This window comes from Pipistrellus kuhlii, unplaced genomic scaffold (assembly GCF_014108245.1).
Source record: "Pipistrellus kuhlii isolate mPipKuh1 unplaced genomic scaffold, mPipKuh1.p scaffold_m20_p_13, whole genome shotgun sequence".
NCBI lineage: Eukaryota > Metazoa > Chordata > Mammalia > Chiroptera > Vespertilionidae > Pipistrellus > Pipistrellus kuhlii.
The window spans coordinates 39431367-39446507 of NW_023425438.1; the positions used below are offsets into that span (position 1 = coordinate 39431367).

The 15141-nt window shown below is 44.1% G+C and overlaps 1 protein-coding gene across 1 annotated transcript in view; it reads right to left on the minus strand.

Annotated features, from left to right (window-relative positions):
• The window catches only part of TACR1 (tachykinin receptor 1), a 130778-nt gene that overhangs the window by 5611 nt on the left and 110026 nt on the right, over window positions 1–15141 (minus strand). The window contains exon 3 of the mRNA XM_036435825.2: window positions 395–545. Coding sequence (XP_036291718.1) covers window positions 395–545 — 151 coding nt within the window. The remainder of the gene's footprint in view (window positions 1–394; window positions 546–15141) is intronic.

The following is a 15141-nucleotide window of genomic DNA, read 5'->3' on the forward strand; positions in this document are numbered from 1 at the left end:
CCCGCCTAACCCCTGATCTGCTCTCTACCATCATTGTGTTGTTCCTTTTTGATGTTTGCACCAAGTGAATGTATTACTGTGTCAAACTTTAAATAAATACTAAAAAGGGGACTGAATAACTCTTTAATGCTTTTGTAAGTTAGTGTGTGTGTGTGTGTGTGTGTGTGTGTGTGTGTGTGTGAATGTCTTGACAGATTGCAGTTCTCTTAAGGTGCAAGCAAGGCCATGCTTGTACAGGCAGACCTAAGTTTCCAAAACATTGAAAAAGAATGCCTTCCTTCTCCCTCCATTGCTGTTCCCTGGATTCAAGGATGTTTTGTGCCTGCTGAGCCTGAGCCTCCTGAGGCTCTGGGGCCCATAGGCTTGGGTTCGGTGCGTCCTGCCCCTTGCTCACCTTGCGTTTAGCAGAGACTTGCTCGTGATAACGGTCAGAGGAGTCCCCGGGGATCTCGCTGGCCCACAGCGTGATTCCTACGATGGTGTACGCATAGCCGATCACCAGCAGGGGGAGGAAGTAGATCAGCACAGGCACGCAAATGTGGTACCTGCAACAAGGCGGATGGGAGGGGGCATTCTAAGAAACAACAGGGGTGATGGAGGTTTGACAGCTGCCTTTCTCAGCGTTTGCCATTAGTTAGTTTGGATGATAAGACACACCAAAGGGAGGCTTGCCAGCTACAGTGGGTGAGAAGGTGGTATATTAATGGATAATCGAGGGAAAGCGTATCTCTTCAACTTTGTTTTTCTAGTGGACTTTTTCCAAAGTGATGGTTCCTGTTCAGATTGAAAAAAGAAGAATAAATATTGATTAAAGAGATCTGGATCCACTGTATACCCATGGCAATTTTAGTTTATATTAAGTTCAATCTTGCTGACATTCTCCCTCAAAAAAAAAAAAAAAAAGTATGCAACCCCAGGCATCATTCATATAAGTATATACTCTAGAAAGAAGGAGATGATTGTCCCACGCTGTCCATACTTTTCAGATGACACTTAGGTTGGATTTTGGTGCAGGGCTGCAGACCAGCTAGTACCCTCAGAGGAGAATCGCCCTAATTCATTCTATATAACAAATGGAGTCACGGATGTAAGAATAATTAGCTTGGAGGATAAAGAGAAGACTTAGCTTAGGATTGGTAGGAAAAAGCCACAAAGTCTGGTTCTTAAAAATGTATTTCCAGATGGAAGCTGCCTGGGTCCCTGAGTCATCACTCGGAGTTTATATGGCAACTGACTTGAGTTTGACTAGTCTTGAGCAAGAAATGACTCTGTGCTGTGTTAAATCAGTGAGATTTGGGGGGTTTGCTACAACTGCATAATTTATCCTGTTCTGTTTCAGACAAGACTCCTTCTAAGTAGGATCTTCACATAGGTTTTTTGAATTTCGAGAAAGGATGTTTTCCTCAGGGAGTCGTTGGCATGTCTGGCTAGTTATAGCCCTTTTCCCTGATGTGAGTTTAATGAAGAGGCTCAATATTTCTAATAGCAATCACAATAATTGGGGGGCTTACTCTGTGCTAATAATGTCAATGACAATATTCACAGCATTCATAGAAATGGGAGTTTGACCTCACTGAGGGGCCAGCACCATGTCAAGCACATTGCTAGCCTTATCTTATTAATTCTGAGAACAAGCGATTGAGTGGGTACTATCATGTCCCATTTTGTATAGGAGGAAGGCAAAGTTTAGAAGTTAATTATAATAAATAGTGCAAGTTCATACCTGATAAAAAGAGGAGTTGGGATTAGAATACAGATGCCAGAACCATCTTCTTGTCACTGAAGACAATTAACCCAAGGATATTTTCTTCCATTTTGTTGATGTTTATTCTCTACAGTGAAATTTTTCCAATAAGAATACGGTAACTCACTTATTCACTCAATGTCTCCTTTACTGACACTCCGTTCCTTTTCAAACACTTCTTAGCAAAGCCCCACAGTTTAATATTCAAAGCCAGTTCTCTGAATATTAAAATGTGCAACTTGAAGACACTTTAGGAGTTTTTAAGTAACAAACCACAGATTCAGCAAAGCAGCGAGCTGAGCGCATCCATTCTGTGCAGTCTCACCAGTAGTTCAAAGCCCCTCTGTATTGTTACTTCCTTCGGGAGCCTCCTAAATCCTGCTCAGAGAAACTCATTTTACAAAGAAAATACCCTATCCAAAAGACGTCTAAGTCATAAAAAATTCTAACCGACCGTAGGCTAAATGAATGACATTCCATAATTTAAAAACATGAAAATGAATACATTTATTTCCCCTTGACACCTTTCTGGACAGATTTTTACCATATCCTTGTAGCTAATTGGAAGTAGTTCTGTTCTTTTATTTCTTGCTGAAATTATTATTTTGGAGAGTTGCTCAGTGAACCCAGCAAAATCTTATTTTGTGCAGCTCCATGCATTTATTGGCTCTTGAATCTGATATTCTCCAGATTCCTGCCAGGCAGGATTTTCTCAGTTCTCAGGATTAATATGTGTCTCAGGGGGAAGGGACAAGGGGTCAGGGATGCGCCAGAAGTGAGCCAGAGGAAGCGTCAGGAGTGAATGCAAGAGGCAGTGACAGACGGGACCGCTAGGTTCCCCCTTGATGAGACGTGCATTGATTTTGATCAGTAAGTCCTGCCAATGGACTTTCAGAAGGAATGTGCATGCAACAGCTGTGTGTCTTTGTTCCCTCCGGCTTACTCCTCTAAGCAGCAAGGGGCTTGATACATTTCACAGGATAAACTTGTTGAATACAGCCCCAAATCCTGCAGAGTCTCCTGTCCTCAATACCTTAATACCTTCATGCTCACTAATCCAGGTTCACTTAGGGCTCACAAGGCTGGATTCACCTCATCGTCCAAGCAGCAGTTTCAGTTTCTGAAATCATCCTCAGCATTTGACATGAAGATAGATATGCTTATTAAATAGTACCTAGGGTGTCTTCTAATGAACTTCATGGAGACTCTACAGTAAGTGCCATGGGGTGGGGAGGCCAAGAGGGCAGGGATCTGGGTTCCCTACCTTCATTCTATGAGACAGCTCTGCTTTGCTGGGTTTATATATTGACTTTCTGTGAATAATTTTGTTTGGGAGTGGTGTTGGAAGATTTCAGCTGTTACAGAGAGGTTGAAGGTAGTTGATGTAATTCCAGCCCCCATTCAATGCATAAGCCCTCTCTTCAATATCTATTTTATATAATAAAAGGTAATATGACTGAACAACAGAATGACTGGAATGCCTGTGGCCCCTCACCCCAGCTGGCCCACTCCCGATGGCCCCCATCAGGGCAGGCCAGCTGGACCCCACCAGTGCACGAATTCGTGCATCCAGCCTCTAGTATGTCATAATTTTCTTTTAAAATATATTTTATTGATTTTTACAGAGAGGAAGGGAGAGGGATAGAGAGTTAGAAATGTGGGAGAGAGAGAAACATTGATTAGCTGCCTCCTGCACACCTCCTACTGGGGATGTGCCTGCAACCAAAGTATGTGCCCTTGACCAGAATGGAACCCAGACCCTTTAATCCGAAGGCTGATGCTCTATCCACTGAGCCAAGCCGGTTAGGGCAATATCATGTTTCTATCTTTTCTTGAACACCCCCTGTTGTGAGTAATGCTCACCTGTCAGAATTCACATAACAGACTCAGAGACAGAAGTATGGCAAAAATGAGACGTTTAATACATTCTTGCAAGAGTGGGTGTCTGGTTGTACATATCCCCTAGGGTGGGAGAGTCCCTCCTCCAGTTCCTAACTGGCCGAGTCCTATGGGGTTAATAGTTTCCTCATATGTCACTAGGTCTTATTGTCTCCTGCTGGGCCATTTAAAAAAACAGGCTAAGGCCTTTTCTAGTTGTCTGTTCCTCCCCCTGTCTAGTTGAGGCTGGCACGAGGTGTTTCATCCTGGGTGCCTCTGGGGTTTCCATCATGATGCTAGCTCACGTACACGCTTCTTCTTTCTTCTATCCTCTTCCCTCCTCCCTACATTCTGTTTGCCCCGGGGAAATTCAGCAACCATTTCCATTAAAAGTTGACTATTTTGAAGATGGATCACAGAGGCCTCTTTCCTGCCCCTGTGACACACTATAAAGCCAGCTCCATTAGGGGTACCCTGCAGCTTGTTAGCGATGCATGCTCTCAGGCCCCACCCTGATGGCCCAGATCATAGTGCGCATTTTTAACAAGACTACCTGATGATTTGTGTGCAAGTTCAAGTTTGTAGCTTGGTGCTCTCAATCGTGGCCGCACATTGGAATCACCTGGGGAGCACTGAAAAATTCCTACCTGTGGATGCATGACAGGGCTTCTCATTAGAATTGGTCCGCAGCACAGATCGGGCATCAGAGTTATAGAAACTCTGCTGGGGATTCTCCGTGCAGCAGGGCTGAGTCACTGTCATCGAGCCTCTTGCTGCTGGCTGTGACTGACACCTTCCTCCTCAAACCGAGTGAAAACCTGCGCCCTGTGGCATTCACTACTTCATCCGAGGCCACGAGCGACCAGCCGAAGCCACCTTCTGGTCCTGCAAACTCAAGGGACCACGCCCTTCCTCAGAGCCCTCTTTCCATCTTGGCCTTCTCTGCCACCCTCCTTTGACACCTCTGAGCAGCCTCATCCTCTTACTCTTTCTCCGGCCACCCCCCCAGGCTGTCTCTTCTTCAAGATACCTGCTTGACTTTTTACTTCCAACAAAAACATTATCTTCTCTGCTGATAAACAGGGTTTCTTTGTAGTAAAGGAAAGCAAAACCCATGGATTTCTTTGTTCACTTTTACTTCCAGACTTTAGAGCCCAATCCCAAATCCCTGCCAGTGCGGTTGGAGGTGACATTGTACTAATGAATAATTATACACCTGACCTTGTGCTTGGGGCTGGGGATGTAGAGGGGAATCCCTTGGTCTTTTCCCAGGAGTTTAGCCTGTGGTGGAGACAGAGAGGTGATTGACAGTAGGTATCTCTTCAAAGGGAGTGGAGACCTTGAGGAGGGGTGTCAGGGGCCTTTATTTAGTATATATAAAATATAAAAAATATATAAACATGTAAAAATTTAAAAACTACCCTGAGATACAGTAGGTGTTTTGTTACCACGTGAAGAGAGAGTAACGAGAATGCAGAAGTGAGACTCTCATTCAGGCTGACGAGGGGAGCTTCCTGGAGGAGGTGCTGCCAGGCCAGACCCCAGTATGGAAGCAGGAGGCCAGTGCTCCTGGTGAGGAAAACAGCGAGTGCAAAGGCACAGGTGGGGCCCTGGCATGCTGAGCGTGCTGTGGTGCGGCTCAGATGGAGGAAGTATGGCTGTGAGGAAGTATCAGGAGTCTTGGCCAGAAAGGTGGACAGAAGCCAAATTAAGAAAGGCTGGAGAGTTTGTAGTTTATTTCAAGGTTTATGGGAAACCATGAAGCAGGTTAGTTTCTTTTAAATGTTTTTATTGATATTTATTTTGGAGAGAGAAGAAGGGAGAGGGAGGAAGAGAAACATCGATGGGAGAGAGAAACAATGACCAGCTGCATCCTGCACTCACCCAACCGAGGTTCAAGCCCGTACCTTTTGGTGCACAGGATGATGTTCCAGCCAACTGAACCACACCAGCCAGGGCATCGAAGTAGTTTTAAACAGGGAGGTGACGTGATCAGACACATGTGCTCTGGCCATGGCGGGACATGGATGGAAGTGGGCAAGGCTTGAGCCTCTAGGATGTGGTGTAGGGATTGAGACAGGAGGTAGCAATGACCCAATCCAGAGCCAAACCAGAATGGACACATGGGGAGGGGAGAAGGGCCTCCAGGGGCTGTAATTGGGAGGAAATGCTGGCTGCTCTGGGGCAGTTTACCCCATCAGGGAGGCTGACTGTTGCTGGTGTGGGACCTGGGACTCCTCCTGTGGGGCTTCTGGCCATGTGAGGGTAGGTGGCTGGATGGCCGGATCTCGCTGGAGCTGGGATAACAGACTGAGGCTGGAGATTGGATTTAGATGAGAGCCCTCAGGTGTCCCCAGATCACTAGAAGACAAGGAGCTGCAGGATGGTGAGGTGGAGGCCTGGCTCATGGCAAGGAGGTTCCAAGCCCAGGGCACGAAGGAAGAAGAATGGTCATGGCTGGGGCAGGAGCGGGGAAGAGTCCAGGCTGTGGAGCTGTCCGAGGGGAAGGAGGATAACTGGAGTTTGCTCCATGAATTTGGAAATGGGAGGTCAGGAGCGGATTCAGTGTTAATGGGTGGTCAGGAGCTTGAGCACTGGCTGAAGGTGAAAGGGAGGAAGCAGAGGCAGTGGGCGATGAAAGGGAGGCGGCGAGCCACAGTTAAAGGAGGACATGTGTCTGTGTGAGAAGGTGGGGAATGAACCCTCTGAACCCTTCCCAGCTCGTCACCCATTCTACCCTGTTATAGTGATGTGAGCAGCACATGCCCTTCGCTCTGTTCTTCAGAGATGGGTCAGGATCACACCTCTGCCAACTGCATCCAGCATAAATGCTGGGCAGCGATGCCCTGCCTCCCACCCCAGCTGGCCTGCCTCAGGACAGGTGGCCAATCAAGACACACTGCTGAGGCGCATTATTTAATTCATGGAAATTACTGGGTTCACAAAATCCCCACCCCACTTAGTGTTGCCCCCTGGCGGTCGACAGGGCTCCCTCAGGCGAACAAGACGGGGAAATAAGCACACAGCTTCCTGCAGTCACTGTCAGGAGGTGGCTATGTTCTTCTCCAGGCTCCTCTCTATTTCCCTGCTTGATTGGATGACATCATCCTTGGAGGCATAGACCCACGGCGTTCCTCTTAACCTGCTTCACAGAGCGGGCACCAAGGAAACACATCATCTCAGGCATCGAAGGACATTAGGATTCTCCCCTGGCCCATCCCCCGCCAGCAAGCAGTCTCCCTGCGGGCTCCTCCAGGGGAATGTGCGGGCACCTGCTTGAATGCAGGCCCTGCAGGCAGAGAGCCTAGAGACCTGAGCACTTCTTACTTTGTCATTTTAAATTTATCTATCTATCTATCTATCTATCTATCATCTACCTGTCTGTCTGTCTATCTATCTATTTATCTATCTGCCTACCTACCTATCATCTATCATTCCAGGGTATTTTTCCATTGATTTTCAGAAAGAATGGAAGGGAGGGGGAGAGACAGAGAGAGAAACTTCGATGTGAGAGAGGCACATTAATTGGTTGCCTCCTAGAGGTGCCCCAACCTGGCCAGGATGGGGATCAAGTTTGCAACTGAGGTACATGCCTTTAACCAAAATCAAACCCGAGACTCTTTAGTCTATGAGCTGATGTCCTATCCACTGAGCCTGGGACTACTTCATTTTTTAATCGATAGTTTTCTCTCACAAATTCTATCTACTCACTGTGGACTTGAAACGATAGACAAGCATGAAAAGGAAACTTTCAAAATGTTTTATAATCCAATCATTCAGAAATAAAATTTTGATGAAATTGATTAATATCTTCCTCTATCATTATGCACACATTTATATTTGTACATACAGAAACATACTTTTGATTACTTTATAAACTTAACATTATGTCACTACTTTTTTTTTTTAGGTCAATAAATACATTTCTATGACAAAATTTCTAATGACTGTAATAATCTGTTTTATGGAGATTATTTGGCCAGTCTCCTAATTTGGGTATTTGAATTATTTACTATGTTTTTAATATTTAATTAATGCTATCATTAAAATCAAATATATGTTTTTGCTCTCATTCTTATTTGCCAAGAATTAATAGGTTGGAATGAAGTGTATTTAAGGTTTGGTGTGTATTGTCATTTCTCAGAAAATAGATACCAATTTCTACCACGTGCAGCGCTGTATGTGGTTTCCCTGTCCTCCGCATGGCTGCTCTGGGCATCAGCATGTTTTTAGTCTTTGACGGCGTAATCATTTATGCATGGCTACTTACTTTCATTTAATATTCTCGATCCACTGTAAATTGAAAGTTTACAATTATGTTATTTAGCCATTGTCATGTCTTTTGTGACTTGCCTGCTTGGATAATTGACTCAATTTACATTGGGGGTGTTCATGTTGCCCTTATTAATTTGTAAGGACTATTTGTGGCTTCTATCATATTATACTTACAAGGGCCCTTTCCATGCCCACATCACAAAAACAGGAGCCTAGAAGTTCCTGTTTATTTATTTGATTATTTGCATTTAATTGTTCAGTCTCTCAGGGATTTACTGGGTGAGACTAATGAGAAAATACACCACGTTATTTTCCTTCAACGATTGCTTACAAATTTCCCAGCACCACTGCTGGATGCACCATCCTTTCCTTGCTGATTTGAAGTTGCACTGGTACCTTATATAATATATTCACAATACTAGTATACTTGGCTCTGCTTCTTAGCCTTTGTTCTGTTTCTTTGATCTGTTCTTCCTTTCTGGTGCCAGATCTGCACATTTCCATTGTTGTGGCTTAGTAGTACATCTTTCATCTACGGCAGTAAAAATGTCTTATTATTTTAGTCAATTCCAAAGAATGAAATATCTCCAGACCGGCACATTTCTTAAGAAGAGGGTCAGGGGATAGATTGAGTAATTTGCAGCCAGGCTGTGGAGCTGGCTCCCCAGAAGATATCAGATGGAAAATTCCCTGGCCTACCCCAGCTGCGACGCTCAGGCTGAAGTGTAGCTGTGGATGCCATTGATCTGCCCAGAGCCTTATGTCCTTGCTTTAGATTCTTTATTGATCAGTACGCTCAGGCAAAGACAAAGGCCCTCAGAAGGCTGGGTGGCCAGGAATGGCCCCCGAGTTTGAAAATGCTCTAATAAGAGGTCTTCAAACCCTGGACTCCAGTAGAAGACACTCAACTCCCTCAACCCCTCCTTCCTCCAGGTTGCTTAGGGCAGGGCAGGGGTGGTGGTGGAGGCAGGTGGCTGGACCAACACTGAAATTCTTATTTGGTGGGTGTGTTAAGAGAAAAACAAACTCTGAAGTGTAAAGCTTCTGCAGGCATTGCATTACTGAGACAGAAGAATGCATTAGATGGCGGGTTGGCTTGGCTGAGGACATTATTGTGTTTTGGGATAAGGGAGGATAGGTTAGAAGCATAATTTAGGGTGGGGTGAAATTGCTAAATTGATCTCTATAAGGAAAAAGGAATTAAGAGTACCAGATAACAAGAAAGAGAGCGAGAGCGAGAGCGAGAGAGAGAGAGAGAGAGATCTCAACTCCCAGTGTTGAAATGAAAGCAGGGGCTTGTAAAAGAACACAGCCAGTAAGAAACTTCCTGTGGTGAGGACTGCTCAATATACTGTAAGGAACAGTGGTGCCTGAGAGTAAATTCAAAGACCATACGATCCTATCATATGTGTAATTCTCCAATTTCTCTAATCACACCCCAAATCTTCCATAGCACGTACCTCATCCAACAACTCCATGTCAGTGGGGCTTTGAGGACATGAAGGAGGAAGACTGGTTGGAGCCAAGTGGGCCGGCCAGAGATGGTGGTGACCACAAAGTTCCCATGGTGAGTACCTTGGGTAGCATAGGGGCTGTAGTGAAGAGGGATACCTTGTCTAAAAAAGCAGGGAGACAGTGAGGGAGCCCCTGAATCTGCACTCTGCTCCCTGGTCAATGTTTCCAGTTTGACAGATGACATCTCATCATCATCCCCATGGTGGTTCTGGACGCTCCAACCAGTCACAGGGCCAGATATTGAAGTCTGAATAGACAACAGCCACCAGGTGGCGCCAAACTGCAGCTGGCACCTGGCCCCATCAGAATGTATTATTTCATTTAGGTTGCTGGCACTTCAGTACCCCACCAATAAAGCAGCATGTATTTTATATGCTTACATGCATTGTACACTACATACCCCACCCCAAACTCTTCCGGTGTCACTCTGCTGTTTTCCAATATGTACGTTGGTCCAGTCCTTACCAACGTAGCATGAGCTTTGCAAACTTCCTTATTACAATCCATTGAGAATAAGACTGCATTTTGCCTGTGACATGTTTTCCTGATTTTCACACCCACCCTCATCCCCTCCGGATAGCTCTTAATTCTATTGCGTCAGGCTCTGCTGAGGCTGGGATAGCGGAGTCTCACTGCAGTGGGACACTCCTTGTGGGGAGAGCAGCCAGGGACAAATCTGGAGGAGTTGCTGCAGCCTGTGATGAGCAGTGAGCCGAGGAGAGCTCAGACATGCACAGCACTGATGCTCATACTCCGTCATTCTCCTGAGCACTTAAAATATGGTTAATTTGGGCTGACCAGCATGGCTCAGTGAACCACGAGGTCACAGTTCAATTCCCAGGCAGGGCACATACCTGGCTTGGGGGCTCAATTCCCACTGATGCTCTCTCACCATTGATGTTTCTATCTCTCCCTCTGCCTTTCCTTCCCCTATGAAATCAATAAGAATATATTAAAAATAAAACAAAATATGGGCCCTTTTGGTGAGGCATTGTTTAACAACTGCTTCTATCCATGCCAACTGATATCAGGAAGCATTTTCTGATATACATTGAAGCATAAATGTGAATGTTGGTTGGTTTGATATTTCTTCTAGTCCCCGAGGTCTGAAAAAGCACTTCAAATAATAAAAAATAATTCTAGTCACAATAGCCTGTGACTGCTAACCATTTATGTCCCCCAGTTATAAGGAGTGTACATGTATGTGCCTTTTATTAGGTAATGTTTATCAATATAGCTTATTACAGTTGGTCACCTGACTGAAGTGTCCAGACTCATGGCACTCGTGCCCTGAAGGTAATTCCTCCACACAAGGCACATCTTAGCTCAACACCCACAAATACTAGTAGATAGCCAGATAATGGCCTGTTCCTCCTCTCATCCCCCCCCTTTTTGATTAAATATTCTTCAGAAGAAATCTGGTATCAAGTGTGGTACAACTGTAACAGCCACTGGCTTGCAAAAAATGTAGAAATTGCACATTTTCTATGTGCTGTAGTTTCATTATAAAGGTATTTCTGGAAAGTGGATCTGACTTCATCTCATCACCTCTGGGACTTGAGGTAAGAGATAGAGATTGCTAACCTCATTTTAAATTGAAAAATTAAGGTACAGAAAAGGTAATTGCCTTGTTGGAGTCACTCAGGGTTGAAATGGGAATAGAAAACAGATCTCTCTCTTTTACTCTTTAAGCCCTTTGCATCTCTGTCTTTCTGCTCAGATGAGCTCAGAAAGAATGCTACTAGTGGGGAAACAACAGGTTTTCAAGCACGAACACATATACCAAGTCCCAAAATTGTCCATGGCATTTAATAATGGCAGATAATTTACTGAAAAATAGCAGACCTAGAATTCAATTCCAAGCGTGACTTGGAATGTGGCCAAGTCTTGGATTCCAGTTTATGTCTGGATTCATTAGTGTATTTCCACAGCCTTTTCCTCTCTTAAAACCCTGAGCCCAGAGAAACCCTTGCTTAGCTGAAATATGTGAGAAAGACAAACTCTTTGTTCTCAGCCAATGGTTTCTCACCACGAACAATAGACCACTATGCCGCCAGCCACACAGGCTGCCAGTCTACAGCTTCCATTAGCAAATTGAGCAATGCAATTTACATCTCACAAGGAATTATCATGGAGACTTCATTAATCAATGTGAAGTCTGCGATGAGGTGTGTGCAGGAAGACAAACACTGCTAATGTGGGAGTGTTGACAGTTTTCCGAACCTTCCCCGAGCTGGCCAAATTGAATCTTGTAGTGTCTGAAGCATCTTTCACGCAATCTTCTTCTCTTACTAGAAAGATGTCTTTATTGATGGGAGAAAAGCTAAGCTGGTCTATACAATAGAGACAGAAAGTCCATGTGGCTGGATGTGGAAAGGAGGTTTTCACTGGGGATGGTGGGAGGGAAACAGCAGTAAGTAAGAAATAAGTAGAGGCAGAATTTTTTTGTATTTATGCTGTGGACAATTGTTTTGGGTATCTTTAATAGAGTTTCTATTTTATTACTTTTGCCTATTAAACTAGGCTTCCTGAACTTGACTCTGCTTAGATGATGAATCAAGTAGGTTTCAGCTTTATGAGGGATGCATTATTAGCAAAGCTACCTGTTCCACCTGGGAGCCAGCCCTCTGTTGAGGCCGCACCTTCAGTCATGGGTGAGGGACATGAGGAAGAAAGAGCTGTATAGTTGCCTCCAGGCCCCACCCATTCAGCCCCTGGATTGTTCATGAACCTCAACTTTGTACTAGATTCTGGGGACATAGTGGTAAATAAAGAAGACATGAAATCTGCCATTGATAAGCTTATAGTGGGGAAGACAGATTATAAAGAAATCTACCAGCAAATAAATATAAAATTATAAGTGAATTATGCACATAAAGCAACAAAGGAAAGTGACGGTAGGGAATCTCCAAGACTCTGATGAGGTGACCTGAAGATCAAGGCAGCCATGTGAAGGGTGTATAGGGTAGGTGGCCTATACAGAGACAAGAGCAGACACAAGGCTCTGAGGTCTGAATGATCTGGACACATAGGAGGAGCACCAACAGGATAGTGTGTGTGTGTGTGTGTGTGTGTGTGTGTGTGTGTGTGTGTGTGTGTAGATAGACTAGATTCAGTTTAAGGAGTTGACTCCCAATAGTGTGGCAGTTAGTGAATCTAGAACCTGTAGGGCAGGAGGCAGACTGGAAACTCAAGTAAGTGTTGATGTTCAGTCTTGAGGCAGAATCCTTTTCTCTTTAGAAAACCTCAGCTTTTGCTCATAAGGCCTTCAACTGATTGGACGAGGCTCACACATGTCATAGAGGGTGATCCACTCTCCTTAAAGTCAACTCATTAGAAATGCTAATCACGTCTACAAAATACCTTCACAGTGTTTGACTAGCTGACACATAAAGGTCACTCCACCAGGCACAGCTTGGTTGGAGAGAGCTAGGAAAATTCAGGGTATGATTTGGAGACATAATAGGCAAGGCATGTAAATAGAAGTGGGTGTAAAGGTAAGGGGTGCCCCCCAGCCACGGTGTCAGACCCAGTCTTGTAGCTCTTTCTCTTAGTAAGGACTCTCAGTCCCAACACAATCACTGTATTTAGAAAGAGTAGGGACTTAGTGAAGATAGCATCTTGGTTAAAATGGTAATCCACTGTGGTGATGATCCTGGTATAAGGAGTGTACATGTATGTGCCTTTTATTAGTTAATTAAATATTCCTTGTGATGGTTCCTTAAAGGAGTTAGATGGATAGATGGTCCATGTTTATCAATATAGCTTATTACAGTTGGTCACCTGACTGCAGTAGTATTTATCAGGCTTATCCACTCTAAAGCTATTCCTCCCCCTCCTCCACTCTCATCCAGCATTCCACACTGAGGTCTTTGGAAGAAAGTCATATGTGTGGTCCACACTTAAGAATCAGGGAGTTATGCTCCCCTCATTGAAGGTGGAGTTTCTATATAAATTACTTGGAATTCCTTTGCATGAGAGATTTGCCTGTTCTTCATTGTTTATTTATTTATTCAATCCTTTTTATATGGATCAATATAGACTCATGTATATTTATTATATACTGTGGGTCATAATGCAATACATTTACTTTCATTGCTCTAGCTTTGGCCATTGGAAGCTCTTTTGATTGTTGCCTGTGTGTGTATATATATTTCTTGAGCTCTTTTTTTTTCCTTTTGAGAAATATAAGGCGCTCCAGGCTTATCTTGTAAATTCACCAGCTCTGTCCTTGAATCAGCCATTTCCCCAGGAGCCCTGGTTCCTTTTAGTGGAGAATAGTATGAGAAACTAAGATCTGGGCAGTGAGTGATAGAGAGCCTGGTTAACTTTTACCAATGCAATCATATTTATGATGTCAAACCCCCACCAACTCACACACATACCCCACAGAGTGAGTGAAATCATCCTACTCTCCATAAGATGAGACTGCCCTGCAAAGGTCATGCAGCAGACCTTGAACTGGACCCCAAGTCTCACAACTACGAACTTCAAGTTTTTTTTCCAACCACTCTTGATTTCTGTACTCTTGTTACTCCTCCATGCCTCTGGGTAAGTTTCATCAGTTCAAGACTTACCAGTCATTTAATCCTCACAACAACCAGTGAGGATGGATGCTGCTATCTTTTTTTTTTTTTTTTTAAAGAACCATATCTTAAAAAAAAAAAAAAAAAATATATATATATATATATATATATATATATTATTGATTTTCCACAGAGATGAAGGAAGAGGGATAGAGAGCTAGAAATGTCGATGAGAAAGAAACATTGACCAGCTGCCTCCTCACACCCCCTGCCAGGGATGTGCCTGCAACCAATGTACATGCCCTTGATCGGAATTGAACCTGAGACCTTTCAGTCCATAGGCCGATGCTCTATCCACTAAGCCAAACCAGTTTCAGCAGATGCTGCTATCTTATCTCTACTGTGCAGGTGAGGAAGCTGAGACAGGGGGAGGAAGGTAGTTTGTGCATAACTGCACATCCGGTGAGTGGGGGTGCTGGTGTCACACATGGACCTGGGTCCCCTGACTCCACAGGTTCCACTGCGGGGACTACAAATAGTCACCCACAGGTTCAGTGAGCTCACCACCTATTTCTATATGATTTATGAGTTAAGAATGGTTTTCAAATTTTTATCAATAGATGAATGAAAAAATCAAAAGGAGGATATTATTTCATGGTGTGAGAAAATTATGTCATTCAAATTTCAGTGTTCATAAATAAAATTATCTTAGAACAGCTATGCCCATTCATGTAAGTATTGTCTGTGGCTGCTTTGCTGCTTCAATAGCTGAGTGGAATAGTTGTGACAGAGACTAAAGGACCTGAAAAACTTTAAAAAAAAAATATTTACTCCCTGGCTCTTGAAACTTGTTGGCCCCCATTCGGTTGCACTGCAAAGGGAAGGGGATGAGTTACACCCATTACAGAGGAGAGCAGTGGTGCCAGTGCTGTGCCTTCAGTGGACTTACTTATGCCCATGGGATGTTCTTCCTTCTTCTGGCACCAACCCAGCTCCTGCTTTTCAGGGTTTGTCTCTTGATGCTCTGAGCTTCTCTGGGCTAGTCTGGTCCTCATAATCCTTCCAGTGGATCTCCCGGACCACTTAACATCTCTTAGGTTTTTATTTGTTTGTTTTAAAATATATATTTTTATTTCAGCGAGGAAGAGAGAAGGAGAGTGATATAGAAACATCAACGATGAGATAGAATCATTGTTCAGCTGC